Source organism: Tenrec ecaudatus, chromosome 14, assembly GCF_050624435.1.
Source record: "Tenrec ecaudatus isolate mTenEca1 chromosome 14, mTenEca1.hap1, whole genome shotgun sequence".
Taxonomy (NCBI): Eukaryota; Metazoa; Chordata; class Mammalia; order Afrosoricida; family Tenrecidae; genus Tenrec; species Tenrec ecaudatus.
In genome coordinates this window covers 52,921,359-52,940,419 of record NC_134543.1, presented here as the reverse complement: position 1 = coordinate 52,940,419, position 19,061 = coordinate 52,921,359, and the positions used below count along the sequence as shown (strand labels likewise).

The window sequence follows — 19,061 nt, the reverse complement described above, 5'->3', positions numbered from 1 at the left end:
GGGTTCCCCCTTCCCTCATGACATCACTACTCCCACTACTGTGCAGAGGGGTTGATCTGTCCTGAATTCCGTGTGTCCAGAGCTCTTGTCTGTGCCAGTGTGTGCTCTCTGGTCTGGTCAGATTTGTGAGGCAGCTCTGGGCCATGGTAGTTGTGGTCGTTACATAATCATTTGTTAATCTGAGGATTAAGTGTTGGGGTGGAGTCTAGCTTGTCAATCAGACCATAGCCATTGAGGCCTCTGTGTGGGCATGGCCTTCTCCTGAGAATTCTGGGAAAATCAGGTACTTCCTCCTTGGAGGAGGGAGACACTTCTCTCTGTGCTCACACCCTGGGAGACATAGCAGCAGGCAAGACACATGGACCCACCCTGATGCAGCCCTGGGTGCTGGAAATGCCATGCAAAGTCCCCTGCCAGCACTGAGATGTTTCCAATGGCACTGCAGCCAAGGACTTTCTACCCACTGGTCTGTGATCTTCTAGATTCAGCATCATTGTATGTGTTTCGTGAGTCTGATGAGGACTTTATAAAATATCGGACATATGGGCTAATATCGAACTTATGGACTTGATCTGGACTGGAATGTTTTCTCAATGTTCAATTGCTCTTGTACATAAATCTCTTTCTTATACACATATGTGTGTCCATGGATTTGTTTCTCTAGTCTACCCAGACTAACACAGTAGTGAAGGAGGTAGGGTGGGGGGAGAAACATTCAGGAACTAGAAAAATTATGGGTTTCATCGATGCTATATGGCACCTTGGTTGAACAGTCCCTTCCTTATATCCCTTCTGTGGGGGATAGTCAATTGTCTACAGGTCGGCTTTGGGTCTCCATTCCAAGAGGTGGGTATTCTTGTGTCAGATCTATAAGTCTCACATTTTCTAAAAATCTGGAGTTTACTATATATTTTTTTAGAAAAAAGTGATTTCACAAATAAAACAAGAGCTTTATTATTCAAAGCATTATGTAACCAGCATTCAGGATGAAGGCTAATTTAAATTCAGACATGACAATTAAATTAGTCAGAAGGTGAGAAAGACAAACTACTGGGGCTTGGCAATTTCAACTTCATCTGAAAATAAACCCGGAATACAGAATGTGATGTGTATTAGTAATATTTTTCACACTTGGCAGTACAGTCCTTCATTTTGCTCCCAGGTAATCATTCTGAGAGACTATAGAACATCATCATTTACAAATACAGCAACTGAAATAGCTAAAAAAGGATTAAGTATATGTTTGCATAGCTTGAAATTAAGTATATAGTATAAGTGCATTTACCCAGGAGAAATATGGAATATGAAAACACTCTGGTTTTTTATATGCCTTCATGGAAAATAAAAACCCAGACACTCAAGTTGTAAAATACTCTAAAAAGTTGTTATAATTCCAAAGAGCCTAAAATGCAGGTAGTAAAACTCAAAGTGGAAATGTTCTATAGAAGGATGAAAAAGTTCCAGAATCCAGAAAGAATCTAAATACCCTTGTTCTTTGCATGCCTTTTCAGAAGAAAATTGAAGATTTTAGTAAATTAGAAGCTATGTTGCAGCCCTATATTTCAACTGCTTGAAGAAACACATTTCTTACATAACTCTGTATTCCTTAAAATTAGAAGAGCAAAAGACTTACAATAACAAAACATCTTCTTCAGAATAAATTCCAGTGAGGACATATCCTCTTAGAGAATTTCCTGCTTTAGTGAAGTTTTCTATGGCTATAAATACATAGATAAGAATAAATATTTGAATGTTAAAATTATGTGAGCTATTCAATTAATAATCTGATAGTAGCATCTTATTATAAATTAATTACAAAGACAAATATGTAATTGCAGACATCATAAATAATTTATTTACTCAAATAATTGTGACTTTTCCTGAAATTTTTTGATTACAGAAATGTAAATTGACATAATGCAAACTGTGGTCCCTACACATATATATACACACAAAATATGATTTATAAGATTTATAGCATTCTAGTCAAAGGAAGCGTTCCTAGATTTGCACATGGCTACATGCTTACCTACTAACTGAAGCTACTAACTGAACTGTTTGGTATCCCATCCAAACTGAAGCGCCTCACTGGGAAGACCTGATGATCTACTTCATTAAAACTCAACTGAGAACCCTGCAGAGCACATGTCTACTTGACACATAAAATCCCCCTGGGGGTGTAGTGGTTAATGTGCTGGGCTGCTAACCAGAGGCCAGCGGCTCTGAGGGGTTCAGGTGAAGCGTTCTGCTCCTGTAAAGAATGGCAGTCTTGGATACCCATGAGGGGGAGGAGCTCTACCCTGCCCAATAAGGTCACCATGAGTCAGGGTGGACTCAATGGCAAAGAATTTGGAGTATGGTTTGACTGCAGGTGGTGAAACCATACAGTGTTACTGAATTCATATTTGTTGCTCTTTAATTTCTTCCTAAGGAAAGGGAATTAGATGTATGAAATAAATACACATTGTAGTGACAGAAAGTAAAGGAAATTAAAATATATAAGGCTGGAAATTCTAGATACCTAATAGTGTCTTTGTTAGGGCTTCACAATTTGGGATTTTACGTCTTTTTTATTTTCTGTAATGTGTTTCTGTTTTTAAATAGGTTTTATTATTTTGTGTATCACTCTTTTCAAATTTATTAGGATATACATATTTAAACACCTTTAAAAACATTTTTAACAACCTAAGTGGCAACTACACCCATGGACCTTACTGGACAGACTACACAGGAATCAAATTGATTACATCTGTGGGACCAGACGACAGGGCAATATCATCAGCCAAAACAAGGCCTGGAGTCAACCGTGGAACAGACTATCAATTGCTAATATGGACATTCAGGTAAAAGCTGAAAAAACTATAACACAAGTTCACGTAAGCCAAAACACAACCTTAAGTATATCCTACCTGAATTTAGACAACAGATTTGATGCACCGAACATTATGATCAAAGTTCTGACAAGCTAAAGGATGGCGTCAAGATCAGCATACAGAAAGGAAACAAAAGGTCATTACAAAGCAAGTAAAATCAAAATGAATGCCAGAAAACAACTGGGAAATTTGCTCTTGAACAGAGTAGCTAACGTGAATCGAAGTTGAAGTAAAAGAGCTTAAGAGTAGGAAGGGCAGGCTCCACATTTCTCAAGCTAACAGAACTGACAATAAACATCAAAACTAGAGTGTCAATGGAGCCGCGGTGGTCAAGTGGGTTACAGACAGTATTTTAAAGGCACCAGTCGCTCCAAGGGGAAAAAGTGAGGCTTTCTGCCTCCAGAGAGTTAGTCACCTATGTCTTCAGAACGTGGGTGACTGACGGGCCACTAGTTACACTGACATCAGTTAGCATGTGGGTTGGAGGTATGGCCATACTGCCAGTAACACTCAGTTATGAAGGTAAAACCATGCGAGGTAGACTAACACATGCCCCATAAAGGCAGAGAGAACAGAACAGCAATTATATGTTGGTTCCAGGTTGGGCACTCTGAGAGCAATAGGTCCAAATTATAGTGACCACGGATTCCCTAACCTTCGAATATCCATCGTCTGCTTCTTCTCCCATTAAGACATTTCAGGTTATCGTTCAAGGAAGTACTTATGTCCATTCCTTGGTTCTGCTATAACTGAGTTTAAGGTAAAGTACAGTTCACCTAGGGGGGTTTCCAATTGCGTACCTCCTAAGGACAGAGTTGTCTAAGTTGACTATAGCGCACTGCCAGGTTGTCTGTTAGGAACTAGGGCAAAAGAACCCAGTTAGAAACACAATACTGGGAGCCTTATCCCCTTGGGGTCTCTACAAATGGTAAGCACTTTTCCCACTGGCAGGATGTCCCACCCAGCCCACCCACCATCAGAAGTACAACTACCCCCTCCCATACATACAAAAACCCCCACCCTTTGATCCGATCTCCAGTAAAGTTCACTAATTACTCATGTAGAATTATCTGTTAAGTCTCAACAGTGCTTTATCATTGAATAAAATAACGTTACTGTTAAAAAATTACTGTGAGCCCCATCGGGATGATGTGTGGTGTACGGTGGCTCTGAAAGTGAACCAGGGGCTTATAGAAAGCTCAGCGATACGGATGGGTTTTGAACTCTCACTTGGTCGTAGCTCTAATACAAAAACAATTAGTTGGTATGACATGGTCCTGCCTAGCATTCACCCTCATGGAGAGGGCACTGAAGACAAACGTGTCATAGTAAAGTATGATGAAATCAGATGATGCCCAGGTATCCTGAAAAATGGTGTCTGGGGTCTTAAAAGAATGTGTCAAAATAAGCAGCCATCTAAGCAAGGTGTCAGCTAAGTCCACACAGAAGGACACCAATCTGCGACCCAAGGATTGTAAATAATGAGATCCAAACTTGCAGGAGGGAGTCATACCAATGGCTAAATTCTAACCCCCTGGTCTGCAGAACACTACGGATGGCAGTGGTAGCCCCAAATCCATTTTACAGGATTATTACATGGATTGAGTCTCCCTGGAGCCCCGATGCACACACAGAGCTCTATAAAGTGGATTCGAGCACCTGTAGTTAGGATGAAATGCAACACCTTGTCATTTGACCTCCTTCTGGGCACAATGTGAATTTATTCTAAATTTTTTATCTTCTCTCCTTTTTCTTAGATTTAGGTCATTCTGTTTTAAATGGTCATTGTTGCTGGGTCCTTGTTTTGTATGTTAATCTATACAGAGAAACCAGGATGAGTGGATACACAAAGACTCAAAACTCACTGTCTTTGAGTTGATGCGGACCCATAGTTACCCTATAGGACAAGGTAGAACTGCTTGTGATTTTCTAAGACTGTTCAAGGGAGTAGAAAGCCCCATCTTTCTCCCTTACATAGGCTTGTGGTTTTGAACGGCTGGTCTTGCAGTTAGCAGCCCAACTCTTTAACCACTATACCACCAGGGCTCCTGTGAAGACAACTGCTGAATTTATTGCCTGGGGCCATGGAAGTGGGGTGGTGGGGACTCAACATCACTGGAGGAAGAAAAGGTTCCAAAGAAGATTGTGGCAATGACTTCACAACCTTTCTTGGTAAATGAAAGAATTATTGAATTACATGATGTTAATTATATCTCAACAACATAAAATAAAAAGTTACAATCTTGGAAACCCACAAGGGCAGTTCTGTTCAATCCTATAGTGTGGCTATGAGTTAGAATTGACTGTCTCATAAGAACTGAAATATAAAAGGTCTCTTAGGCAAAACATTGCATTTTATAGTAGAAATCAAAAGACGGAAGGAATACACACCAAAAAGAACTTGTTGACATTCAGTCATTTCAATAAGTAGCATATGAACAAGAATTGCTAGTACTGAAAGAAGTTAGTCCGAGCTGGTAGCAATAGTGGAAAATAAATCTCCAGGAATTCACAGACTACCAAATGACATGTTTCAACAAACTAATGCAACACCGGAAGCACTTACTCATCAACACCAACACATGTGGAAGGCAAATGATTATGCCCATTCCACAAACAGGTGACCCAACAATTCAAAAATTATCAAGCAATATCATTAAAATCACAGGCATGTAAAATTTTGATGAAGACAATACACAAATGGTTGTGACAGCATATAGACAAGGAGCTGCTGGATTCAGAAGAGAATACAGAACAAGAGGTGGCATTGCTGATGTCAGATGGATCTTGGCTGAAAGCAGAGAATATCAGAAAGATATTAACTTGTGTTTCATTGACTATGCAGAGACATCCCATTGTATGGATCTTAACAAGCTATAGATAACTACAAAAAATGGAAATTGTAAAATTTTGCTCATGCAGAACTTAAACATCAACAAAAAGGCAATTATTCAAACAGAACAAGGGGATAATACAACCAAATAACAAACTCACTGTCCCAGAGTTGATGTCAACTCAGTGACCCTATGTGTAAGGGTAAGATTGCTCTCTGAGTTTCCGAGACGGTAACTGTTTAAGGGAGTAGAAAGTCCTGTCTTTCTCCCAAGGAGTGGTTGGTGGATTCCAACTGCTGACCTTGAGAATTCCAGCCCAACTCATAACCAGTTCGCCACCAGGGCTCCAAAGGGTATGTACATGGTTTAAAATTATGGAAGTTATGTGTCAGGGCTGTATTCTTTCACCACACTTGGTTTTTATGCTGAACAAATAGTACGAGAAATGGAACTGTATGAGGAAAGAATGTGGCACCAGGATTAGAGGACTAAGTCCTATTTCGTCCTCTAGGACTGGTTCTCAAAAACCACTTTAAAAGTTTGTCAAATTTCTTCACTTCTATATTGGGAGTCAAAACCATTGAGGCATTTGCTTTTATATGCTCAAATATGTTTTGTTAAGAACATCCTCCCTAGTCTTAGAGAAAATAAGAGCAAAGATAATATACTCCACATAGACGAGAGAATTAGAAAGAAAAAAAAAGGCCAGTGAGGCACCAAACAGGAGACATAAATTCAAATCAGTGAAGATAATTACTGTAAACAGCTAATGTTTATCTAGAAGGGTTAATAAATCAAAAAGCCCCACTGCTATCGATTCGATCCTGACTCACAGTGACCCTATAGAAAAGGAATTGCCCCTTTGGGTTTCCAAGCCTGTAAATCCATACAAGAGCAAAAAACTTCCTTTCTCCTGCATGAGAATCAATAGACAGAAGAAAATGGTGCAAAGACAAATAAGAGAATTTACTAATTTATATCCAACATGCGTTATCGAACCAAAAGATTACGTATCACTAGATAGAAAAGCGAGTAAAACAGAAAACATTGAAACAAATAAGCATACATGTATGAGTAAATTTAACTGAGTCCTGATAGTACAGTAGTAAAGAGTTCACCTGTTTAACTTAAAGGTAGGCAGTTCAAACCCCCCAACCTCAAATCTACCTTCCACTTGGCAGGAGAAAGATGGGGCAGTCTTTTTCCATAAAGATGCACAGGCTTGGGAGCTAAGGGGCCGTTCTACTCTGTCCTACAGAATCGCTATGGGTCACAACTGTGACTTCACCACAGTGGGGTTTTACACATGCGATCATTACTAAATAAAGTCAAAAGACAAACAATAAACGGGAAAATAATGATCACAAAATGACAGGAGGCTATGTAGAGTTTTAGAGTATAAAGGTCTTATAAGAAGTCACTTAAGACTGGGGGCGTAGTGGTTTATGTGTTGGGCTGTTAACTACAAGATCACCTGCTCAAAAGTGGACCCAGCAGCTGGTCCTCAGGAGAAAGATGAGGCAGTCTGCTCTTGCAAGGATTTAGTCTCTGAAATCCAAAGGCGCAGTTAGTTCTACTCTGTCCAAGTCAACTCAATGGCTTTGGTTTATATTAACTCATTAGACAGGCCCATTTAAAAATGAGTGTGCAGCAGCTGAAGAAAGCAAGTGAAGCACGTTCCAGACAATTTTTTTAGGATATGCAAAATACAGTCATTCTCCAACTAGGGATCTATAGCCATCAAATAGTCTAAAATTCACAGAAAAGCTCATAGTTTTTCCTCACATATAGAAAAAATAAAGTTGTATAAATATTCATCAAAAACCAAGCTCACTGCCCTCAAGTCCACTCTGACTCACAGCAACCCTGTAAGACAGAGCAGAACCGCCCCTTTGGGTTTCCAAGACTGCAAATCTTTACGGGAGCAGCAGCCTCCTCTTCCTCCAGCGGAGCAGCTGGAGATTTGGGGTTAAATTTGTAGACAGCAGTTTTCAGCAAATTTTTAAGGAAGCAAACAGCCGCCTCTTCTCTCACAGAATAGCTGCTGGGTCTGAACTCCAGCTTTGCATTCAGCAGTCCAACCCGTAACCCACGGAACCACCAGAGGAAAATATGATATTTTGTTAAGTGGTCAAATCATGGTATATTCATTCAGCCAAATATTAGGCATCAATTAAAATGATGAATTCCAAGAGTTATTAATCACATGCCAAGATACACCTGTGCTTGAAACAGAAGGCTACTATCTGCATACACAGCACTAGGCCAATTACATTAAAAATGTATATAAGTTTTTAATAGTACAGAAAAAGGAAAAATATAAACGCCCAAACATAAGAGAACTTTTGATAATCAGACCATCTTCATAGTTCTTTAAATTTGGTTATTTTCTATATTATCTATAATTCGGATTCTCTATCATTTTAAAGGATATGCATACTTCTTAACCATGATTTTTCAAACTCTACGTTGCATAATTTAAAACTTCAACTCTTCTTACCTGTGATCATGGTTGGGCTAAATATTCCTAGTACTGACACTCTTGAATAGGAGGCCAATTCTTCATATAATTCCCCCCTTAAATATTCTTCTGCTTCTTGGATAGATGTTATATTCACTGGGCATGAAATCCTGTTGCTGAATGAATATATGACTACAATCAAATTTAAATGTAAGGATTTTTTTTTCACTTGTGTAAAACAGAAACACTAAACTTAGGAAACAATATAAGCAAGACACATATTTGACCAAATAAAAACAAATACTATCCCCCTTTAAGAAAAAAATCACCTTCACTAAACAAAATTACTACTATCTTCCAAAAAAAAAAAAAAAGAAATGTGGAAAGGCTCTCGTCATCAACGTTTATTTTAATTCTAGAATCCCCCTTAACCCATGCAAAGTTAACTTGGATACTTACAGCTGAATAAATTTTAGGAGATCTTCAGTTCCTAGCATACCAACATAAGATACTGGGTTCTCACCTTCCTTGTACATCTTTATAACAGGAAATTCAGTAACATTTTGCTTAGTACATATGTCAGACCAATCTCCACAGTTTATTCTACAGAGTAGCATATTGGATGTGCCTAAAGGAAAATAAAATGAACTCCTTATAGATATTAATGCAGATAATTCAGTTGTTTTAAATTTAAGTACTGTATAAAACACAATAGTAATTTTAAAAATAAGATACCCCTACTTTATAACACTATAATCTTAATTTGAAAGTCTGTACAATTACCAATAGAAGGTTGTGATGAGATCCTCCTTCAATATCAAGCCCTCTGAAGCATAATGCATCCCATTAGAAACTACTAATGCTTCATCATGTGGCCCTGTTTGTACAGGGGTTGTATAGTGCTTGGTATAGTGCTTGACTATTAAGGCAAATGTCAGTGGTTTGATCCCCCACCACCAGTCATTCCACAGAAGACACAGCCTTAGAGATCCTATGAGGCAGTTCTACTCTAGCTATCGAGTCACTATGAATCCAAATCAATTCCACGGCACTGGATAGGAGTCCTTAGTATTCCAATGAGCTACTCACTATGAGCTCTGCTGAAATAACGAGTGATGCATGCAGCTGCTGCCACTTGCAGGTCAGCAGCTGAAACACATCAATCACTGTAAGAAAAAGATGAGACTGTTCCAGAAAAGACTTCTTAAACCACCAGAAACTCAAAGGGGCAGTTCTACTCTGCCACAGGGACACTAACTGTCAGAATCAACTCCATGGCTATCACTACCACGAGGGCCTAAAGTTATCATAAACCAAGGGAATCACACAATAGAAATTTGTTAACTGCCTTTTTACTAAAAGTCATAAATAAGATGTTTCTTATTCAAAAGGCTGTAACATCTGAACACATATGTTTTAAAGGAATCTAATCTTTATACTACTATACACTAGGAATGGGAACTTTCCCATTTCTTAGTTCATGGATGTCCAAATATTATCATTTCCTTTCAGCCTAAGAAAATACATAGGGGGATCACACACAAATTCTTACTTATTCTGTTTAAATAAGTGAGTAGAAAGCAGGGCTAAAATCAGTTAGAACCAGTTCAGTCCGTCAAACAAGGGAAACCACAGCAGACCCAAATTTAAATTGGTTTTAAAAAGTGGGTGATCCAGAATGCTAGCAGGAATTGGGACACTTATGGGTTAAAAGCCCTGAAGCTAGAGACTCAAAAGAGACTTAACGAGTCCTTTCAGAAGGCACTGAATTATTGTCAGGGCTATAGAGAGCAATACATTCAAAATAGTGCAGTAGGCCACCATCTTAGAGCGGGCATTGCTATTTCCATCTCTGCCTTTAAAGAATGGAATCTAGTGCTATTTAAAACACAGTTCTTTTCCTTTAATAAGCGCCTTCCCGTGCCTTCCACTACAACAAATGTAAATTATTATTTCCCTGTCCTTGCGATCCAAATGGAAAACTTTGGTGCGTCTTTAAAACTGGATATAGAACAGATACAAATCCTTAAATATTATATAGCTGCTAAATTGAAGTTATAAATTCAAATTTTTATCTTCATTTAGATATTTTTTCAGTATTTATTCATTTTCAGAAGAAAAACCAGTGTCCTAAGACTCCTAAAGCATTATAGCATATATTTTATCAATATAGTAATTAAAAATAGCATCTCATCGTTTCTTGGCCTTTTGGCTAAGATCAAGTGTAGTAAAAATAGCATCTCTAAAGGTATGCTAATGAAAGAATATCTTTTTTATAGATATTATGGAAGTATAAAAACTTGATATTTGCTGCCACCTTGTGACTAATATTTGTCATCATCTGGGCTAGGATTACATGCACCAGCTAGCTGCTCTGCAGAAGAAAGATGAGACAGTCTGTGTCCACAAAGATTTACAGCCTTGGAAATCCTCTGAATAGTTCAGCTCTCTTCTAAAGGACCACTTTGAGATGAAATCAATTTGAAAACAGCAGGCTTGAGTCTGGTTTTTCCTTCTTGTACGTATTTGCCAACAACACTAGAGACACTAAAAGAGAAGAAACTAAAATCTGCTCATAGCTGGCAACCAGAAAAGGCAATTGAAAGATAGGTAACAGGTATTGCTTCAAAAGGAAAAAAATATTTAGGATCGCAACATCTACAGATTTAATTATCTCTCTACTCAGTAATAAAATAATCTAAAGTTAAATAATATGTGATTAGAAAATGTATTGTTATTGAGAGTTGACTTCCTATAATTAATTTCTTTAGTTCACGAAAAGTGAACTCATATAAATAAGATGTATGCCAAGTTAGTTCTTTAAAACCAGTGCAGATTTCCATTAAATTAAAAGCCAATATACTCTACTGTATTATTCATTCATTTAACAATTATTAAAAAATAGATATTCTGAAACCTACGTCAGCATGCTAACTTCAGTGATCTAAGTGTAAAGCACACTCCTACTTACTACTGTCCAGTCTATTCCAACCCATAGTGACCTGACCAGAGAAACAGAACTTCTGTGTAGGATTTTCAAGGCTGTACATCTTCAGAGGCAAACAGCCTCATCTTGTTCCCTTGAAGGAACACGTGGGTTCCAACTGCCAAACTCTTGGCTCTAGCAGCGCAAACACTGAACCTCTGTCCCGCCAGGGTTCCCCAAGGTATACTGCCTACCCTTAAAGGAAATGACAAACTAATGAGTCTGTAAGCAAGTGTTCTCAAAAGGTAAATGGTAGATATGTTCCCAGAATAGCCCTGAATAAGCCTATTTAGTCACAATAGATTCTAGTAATGAGAAAAATAGAGCAAGAAAAATAATATAACAGATAAAATGCATAATATTCTTTTTCAAATGATTATAAAACATTATATACACCTTATCCACCATCTCTCTCCCAACGAATATGCCGCCCTACTTTTGTAGGTCTCCTTCTTTGCTAGGCTGATAGCATAGACATTTTATAATCCACTCCTTGAATTTTATTTTGGCTGCCATTGGGCCAGGTTTCAAACAGTAATTAAAATTAAGTTATTGACTACGGAGATATTTCCTAGTCTGTGAAGAGCTAACTACAGACCCAAGAACACTGGAGTCTTGGATTTTTCAATAGCTATGAGTGCTATAGAATACTGGGTCCTCAGAACAAAAAAATGCTATCAATGTGAATGAGGGGGTAGTGCAGAGTGGAGACCCAGAGACCATCCACAGACAATTGGACATCCCATTACAGAAGGGTCACAAAAAGCCAGGGTGCAGTATAGCACAGACAAAACATACAACTTTCCTCTAGTTCTTTAATGCTTCCTCATCCCCACTGTCATGATCCCAATTCTACCTTACAAATCTGGCTAGACCAGAGCATGTACACGGGTACAGATAAGAGCTGGAAACACAGGGAATCCAGGACACATAAGCCCCTCAGGATCAATAAGAGAGGAGCAAGACCAGGAGGGGAAGGGAAAGGTCGAGGAGAAAGGGTGAACTGGTCACAATGATCAACATATAAGCCCCTCCCAGGGGGACGAACAACAGAGAAGTGAATTAGGGGTGACATTGGTCAAGCGTAAGACATAAAAAAAATAATAATAAATTATCAAGGGTATGTGAGGGAGGGGGAAAAAAGAGGAGCTGATACCAAGGGCTCAAGTAGAAAGAAATGTTTTGAAAATGATGATGACAACAAATGTACAAATGTGCTTGACATAATGGATGGATGTATAGATTGTGATAAGAGCTATATGAGCCCCCAATAAAATGATTTTAAAACTTAAAATTAAAAAAAGAATACTGGGTCTGTGCTTCTGTGGAGCTGCAACTCCAGCGTAGTTCCTAGATGCTTTTCCTAGACCCAGGCTGCTGAGGTGAATGCCCACCATTGGACCTGTCAATCATGTGTTCACCAAGCTCTGGACCAACTTGAATCAGAAGAATCCAGTTTGAAATCTAAACCCCACAGAGATCTGGCCAGCCTCTACCACGGTTAGGATTCCTTTGGAGCAGACTGATCAGCAAGAGCAGCAGGAACCCTCCCAGGCTCCTAGACCTTGCCATCTAGAGTGTGTTGCAGAGTGGCTGCCCACAGATCTCGTCCCTCCCTTGTTCACGGCAGCTGTTGTTGGGCAACACAGAGAGCAGGGAAGGCCATGGTTGGGGTATGGCCCTCCCTTCAGTTCCTCTGGGGGGTCTGATGGAACATTGTCAATCTAGCCCTGACATCTTACAGACTGTTATTGATGGTCTTGACATCCTGCTTGCCCAAAATGTTCAGTGCAGTAGATGCTATCTGAAAATACAGGATCTACCATGGAACACTGATATCTTCTGGCACATGTGGATGGGATCCCAGTCTAGTGCCTCCATGACCTACCTCACCAGGAACCAGAGGCCACCTGGGCTCTGTCCAGGTAATGAAAGTGCATGGTAGTTGGGACCCTCAAAGCCTCAACTGGTTGGCTCCTTACCTGGCCTGCATACACTCCTTCTCTCTGAATGTACCCTTGTATTTCATAATCCCTGAGGAGGAAGTGGAGGGCGAGGCAGAAAGCTACTTCAACAATTCACCTCTTAGCTTCTCAATATGAATCGGTTCCAACACCTTATCCTGCACTCTGCCAACTTCCTCGATAACCACCTCCACCAGCTGCCCCGATACTTGCAGACCCCAGAATAAGCCATTGCATGCTTATGGACCATGACTTGACAAGCCCATTCTCGTGTCCCTGCACCAGCCACCTAAGGTCCCTGGAGCTGAGTGGGGCACACAGGACAGGCTTCAATTATGAATTCCTACCTACTCTGCTGAACAAGGTCTCAGCCACCTTGGTTGACCTGAAATTAGTGACACTCAGTGTCTTGCAGCCAGCTCTGAGCCCCTGCTCTCAGCTCAGAACCTTGATGCTCTGTGAAAATCCAGTGTCCATGGCTGTCCTACAGGACCTCGTGGTTCACACTGTCCCAAGATGCAAGTTTGTCTTTCTACATCTTCCTGTCCCTTTGCATTGCTACGTGGACCACCATGGAACTCTGCACTGCGGTATACTTGAAGAGGTGATGGAGGAGCTGAGGTTGACCCTGGAGCCTAACATGCCCCATACAAGAAGCTTTGCTCACAGGACTTACCGCCAAGTTTGTGATGTAATTTTCATCCATATGGACAATTAATGCCATGGCCCTCTTTGTTGCTATCATCTGTTTTCAATCCGAACTTATGCTGTTGGATCGCAATGCCATTTTGTTCTTTTTTTAAAAAATCATTTTATTAGGGGCTCATACAACTCTTATCACAATCCATACATACATCAATTGTGGCAAGCACATTTGTACATTTGTTGCCATCATCATTCTCAAAACATCTGCTTCTACTTGAGCCCTTGGTATCAGCTCCTCATTTCCCCCTTCCCTCCCTCCCCTCCCCTTCATGAACCCTTGATAATTTATAAATTATTATTTTGTCATGTCTTATACTGTCCGATGTCTCCCTTCACCCACTTTTCTGTTGTCTATCCCCCGGGGGGGGGTTATATGTAGATCCTTATAATGGATTCCCCCTCAATGCCATTTTGAAACACTAGTGTTTCCTAATTATAGTGGGGTTTTTTCAGGGGGTATCATTTTATTGGGGATCTTATACCTCTTGCAGCAATCCATACATCAATGATGTCAAGCATGTATGTGCATCTGTTGCCATCATTATTTTCTAAGCATTTATTTTCTACTTGAGCCCTTGGTGTCAGTTCCTTTCCCCCCCCCCCCCTCCCGCCTCATGAATTCTTGATAAATTACAAAAATTATTTTTAAAAAGGAAAAGAATACTGGGTCTTGCCTTTTCTTTCATCTCCAGCAGCTCAACTAGTGCTGAATAAATGCTCACCAAGTAAATGGATTCAGCCCCAAAGGCTATTTTTTGGATTAACTCTGTACACTAATATATGAACTCTTTAATTTCAACAACTCTTGAATTCAAGGAAGACAAGTGAATGTTTTTGAGTATTTTTGAGACTCTGTAAGTTCATTTAACTTACCTTGGAGACAATCATAACAACCTAAAATTTTATGTGCTTCCTATATCTTTCGTGCTATACAGCATTTTACAAATAGCTAGATCTCAGGATCAGTACAATAACTATGCACACATACCGTTCAATTGAACTGCCACCTCAACATATGACTGCAGAAATGCCATGGACACGGCTTCCCCTATATGGAATTTTAAAAAAATCAGCAGATGTTATTACATGAGTATCTCTGAAACACTCACTACTATCTAACGAAAATATAAACTTAGGTTTTCCAAATATTTACTTTTTAGAAACATTCTAGCACATACCACTTAACATTTATCCGCAGACTTACAGATATATCCAAATGAAATTAATTTTCTAATTCATACTGTAAAAACTATCGCTGAATATTATTTGAAGATAAAAGAAATATGTGGCTACTGCTGTTGTTAGCTGCCACTGAGATGGTCACTTCCTCATGGTGATGCTACACATAATAAAATTTTAAAATGCTTAATCCTAAATCAGCCCCACTACCAGCTACAAACCAGACATGTCTGTAACATGACATGTTTTCATCCATAGGGTTTGCATTCACTTGACTTTTGGAAGTAGATTACCAAGTCTTTCTTACTAATCCATCTTCCTCTGCCAGGGCCACTGAAACCTGCTCAGCATCACAGCAACATACAGGCCTCCACTGACACACATTACCTGGAACTCTTCCAGATGGAAGGTGCAAATTCTACCAGTGAATCACTAATGCGTCACAAAAAGCAATATACTTTCTCTAACTTAACCAGAACAGCTAGCAAATTAGTATTAGATTGAATTACAGTATTTCTGAATGACAGTATTACTTAGCTAAACATCAACCTTCAAGTTGCAAATTAGATATAGATAATAGATGATCTGAGGTAAACAATAAAACAGATATAATCAGATCAGTCAGTAAATGTGCAGCCTACCTGAGACATGTGAAAGATATGATTGTATTACTTGAACATGCAAGATAATCTGCATACTTTGAATGTCCTGGTATGTTTATATTGAGAGTCTCTTCTAAAGTCTCATACTCACAACTGGCATAGAAGAGCACGATGCTGTCAGAAGCCATGACTGTCCTGTTAAATGTCTCTTCCGTAAGTTCCACCGTGAGTTCCAAAGGCAAGCGCCGTTTCCTATCTCTATAAACCGTTTCAGCCACTTCATCATCTTGAATATCTAAAATGTTTGAAAAGAAATTAATTTACATATAAAAGTAAAGCTCAAAATATTCAAGTCTTTCTCAAAGAAAATCACATGACAACATGGTATTTTACAAAGACTTTTGAATTCACAGTATCTGAATTAAACATAAAAATGCATGAAATTTAGAACACTTCCCTGTTGCTTCACAATGCAATAATTTAAATGTGCTTGAGAAGAATAAGAGTATTTCGTTTCTAATTATATGAGTCAAAAGCAACTTGACGGCAAGAGGAATATATTCTTTACAGCTTTAAAAGGTTTTACTACACATCCCCGCGATATAGCAGGCATTGAGGTAGCAGGCATCGGGAAATTGGTGAACTGCAGAGAAAAAGTGACTGACCATGTTACATGGTGCTTCTGTGTATTAAAAAAAAATCCTACTGAAGGCGTGCAGCAGAGAGACTGCGGGAGAAGAGGAGGGCGCACCCGAGGGAGTACAAAGGACAGACTGGAGCCAGAGCGCAGCACCCCATCGAATTTGACTGAAGGACGCGCCTAGAGATAAAAAAATCAGACCTTGATCTATTTACAGGTTTTTATTTCTTTTTTTAAAAAATTGTCTATTAATTAATTTATTCTTTTATGGGTCATTGGTTTTTCTTTTTGTAGTCATAGAAAACAACGGGACCGACAGTTCCAGGGGAGAAATGGGATCGTGGGAGGTGGGGGGTAAGGAAGTGGTGTTAACAAACCCAGGGACAAGGGAAGAACAAGTGATCCAAATTGGTGGTGAGGTGGGTGTGACAGGCCTGGTAGGAAATGATCAAGGGTAATGTAACCAAGAGGTATAGCTGAAACCCAGGTGGGGACTGAGCATGAGAGTGAGATAGGAGGAAAGTCAAGGGAAATAGAGGAAAGAGCTGGGAGGCAAAGGGCCTTTATGTCTAGAAAAGACATGTACATATGCAAATATATATATGAGGATGGGGAAATAGATCTATGTGCCTATATTTATAGGTTTAGTATTAAGGTGGCAGAAGGACATTGGGCCGCCACTCAAGTACTCCCTCAATGCAAGAATACTTTCTTCTATTAAATTGGCATTCTATGATGCTCACCTTCCTGACACAACAACTGAAGACAAAGCGGATGAATAATCAAATGTGGTGAAGAAAGTTGATGGTGCCCGGCTATCAAAAGATACAGCATCTGAGGTCTTAAAGGCTTGAAGATAAACAAGCGGCCATCTAGCTCAGAAGCAACAAAGCCCACATGGAAGAACACACCAGTCTGTGTGATCATGAGGTTCCGAAGTGATCAGTTATCAGGCATCAAAAAGCAAAAAAAACCTTATCACTGTAAATGAGGATGAGTGTAGAGTGGAGACTCAAAACCCATTGGTAGGCAACTGGACACCCCCATAATGAAGGATTGTGGGGAGAAGATGAGCCAGTCAGGGTGCAGGGTAGCAACGATGAAACATACAACTTTACTCTAGTTCTTAAATGCTTCCTCCTCCCCACTATCATGATCCCAATTCTACATTACAAATCTGGCTAGACCAGAGGATGTACACTGGTACAGATAGCAACTGGAAACACAGGGAATCCAGGACAGATGATCCTTTCAGGACCAGTGGTGAGAGTGGCGATACCTGGAGGGTGGAGGGAATGTGGGGTAGAGAGAACTGATTACAAGAATCTACGTATAGCCTCCTCCCTGGAGGATGGACAGCAGAGAAGAGGGTGGGGGAGATGTCGGACAGTGTAACTAACATATGAAAAATAATAATAATAATTTATGATTCATGAAGGGTTCGCGAGGAAAGGGGAGTGGGGAGGGAGGGGGGAAAATGAGGAGCGGATACCAAGGGCTCAAGTAGAAGGCAAATGTTTTGAGAATGATGATGGCAACAAATGTACACATGTGCTTGACACAGTGGATGGATGTATGGATTGTGATAAGAATTGTATGATCCCCCAATAAAATGATTTAAAGTTTTTTTTAAAAAGAAGGAAATAACTGAACATTTTTTTAAAAAGAGTTACAGCATTGGGGACCCACAGGACAGTTCTATTCTGTCCTCTAAGGTCACTGAGTCAGGCAGCCTGGACAGAGAATAAGTGGTGGGTCCCATCTATCTTCCTATTTCTGCTTAACCCTTCTTCCTTTACCTTGTTCCCACACCGTCTCTATCCTTCCTATACTATGTCCGCTTGCTCGCTCGCTCTCTCTCTAAGCTACCCTGACTGGTGCTTTTACACACGCATCCGAGCCTCTTTTTCACCTCCTCATCGATACATACACATTCTAGTTTGGGTCTTCAGTTACATTTTTTTTCTTTCCTTTTCTTTAGTGCTGGCCTTTTTACACACACTGCTTTATGTTTTAACTCATCCATACCCTTTTCTTTTGGGAGACATTTTCCCCATATTCCACTTTTACATGGTAGTAAACTCTTTACAAATCTTCTGCTTCTTATGTAAATATGAATGAGACAAAAAGAAAAATGTGTATTGGGGCCAGTATGCAAAGGGTCAGTAAGAAATTAAACAAAAAATTAAAATGGAGAAACTTCAAAAAGGAAAACTAGAAGTAGACTGAGGCGCAAACACAGTAACAGTAAGGAGAAACGGAAGGCACACGGAGGCCAAGGCACGCCGTCAGGGTCAGACAGGGCCAAGGTAACATGGCAGCAGTAAATCTTAAAACAGACAAATCCCACCAGGGTCACAATTTACTAAAAGAAGAATGACGGAAGTCTCCCAATTAGAAGACAGGAACATATTTCCATATGAAAAAAGCAGAGAGCAAGAGGCCAAATAGTCTAATGTCATGATTATGGAGAAGAAATCTGGATTAAACCATGCACAATTCCAAATTCTACATATAAGAAGACTGGCATTCAGGTTAGATAAAAAACTAAGTCAATTATAATAGTTGAAGCTCATAGTCCTTAATTAAATTGTAATATCCACTTAGGTCAAAATAATAAAATTCATGAAAAGACTTTATAAACTTCCCTCTTAGAGTTCATGATAATGATAAAACTTAAAACATTCAAGGTACATAGAATATGAAAATTAACAAAACATCACACCTACCTTATTTATAAACTAACAGAAAAGAGACATGTAATAAACAGTTTAATAAGCAGTTACATTAATTTCTTAATGTTATAAAAGAATCAAA

At 39.4% G+C, this 19,061-nt stretch overlaps 1 protein-coding gene and 1 non-coding gene across 3 annotated transcripts in view; one reads left to right on the top strand and one right to left on the bottom strand.

The window, feature by feature from the left end:
• Nucleotides 1-19,061, bottom strand: part of TXNDC16 (thioredoxin domain containing 16) — a 90,793-nt gene that overhangs the window by 11,565 nt on the left and 60,167 nt on the right. For both annotated transcript variants that reach the window (XM_075531487.1, XM_075531488.1), the window contains 5 exons: nt 15,756-15,899; nt 14,812-14,871; nt 8,628-8,796; nt 8,208-8,344; nt 1,634-1,718 (listed from right to left, as the gene is read on the bottom strand). In XM_075531487.1, the coding sequence (XP_075387602.1) occupies nt 1,634-1,718; nt 8,208-8,344; nt 8,628-8,796; nt 14,812-14,871; nt 15,756-15,899 (595 nt within the window). The remainder of the gene's footprint in view (nt 1-1,633; nt 1,719-8,207; nt 8,345-8,627; nt 8,797-14,811; nt 14,872-15,755; nt 15,900-19,061) is intronic.
• On the top strand, nt 10,361-10,558 carry LOC142426949 (U2 spliceosomal RNA). The gene has a single exon (XR_012779809.1). It is a non-coding gene; the product is annotated as a U2 spliceosomal RNA (small nuclear RNA).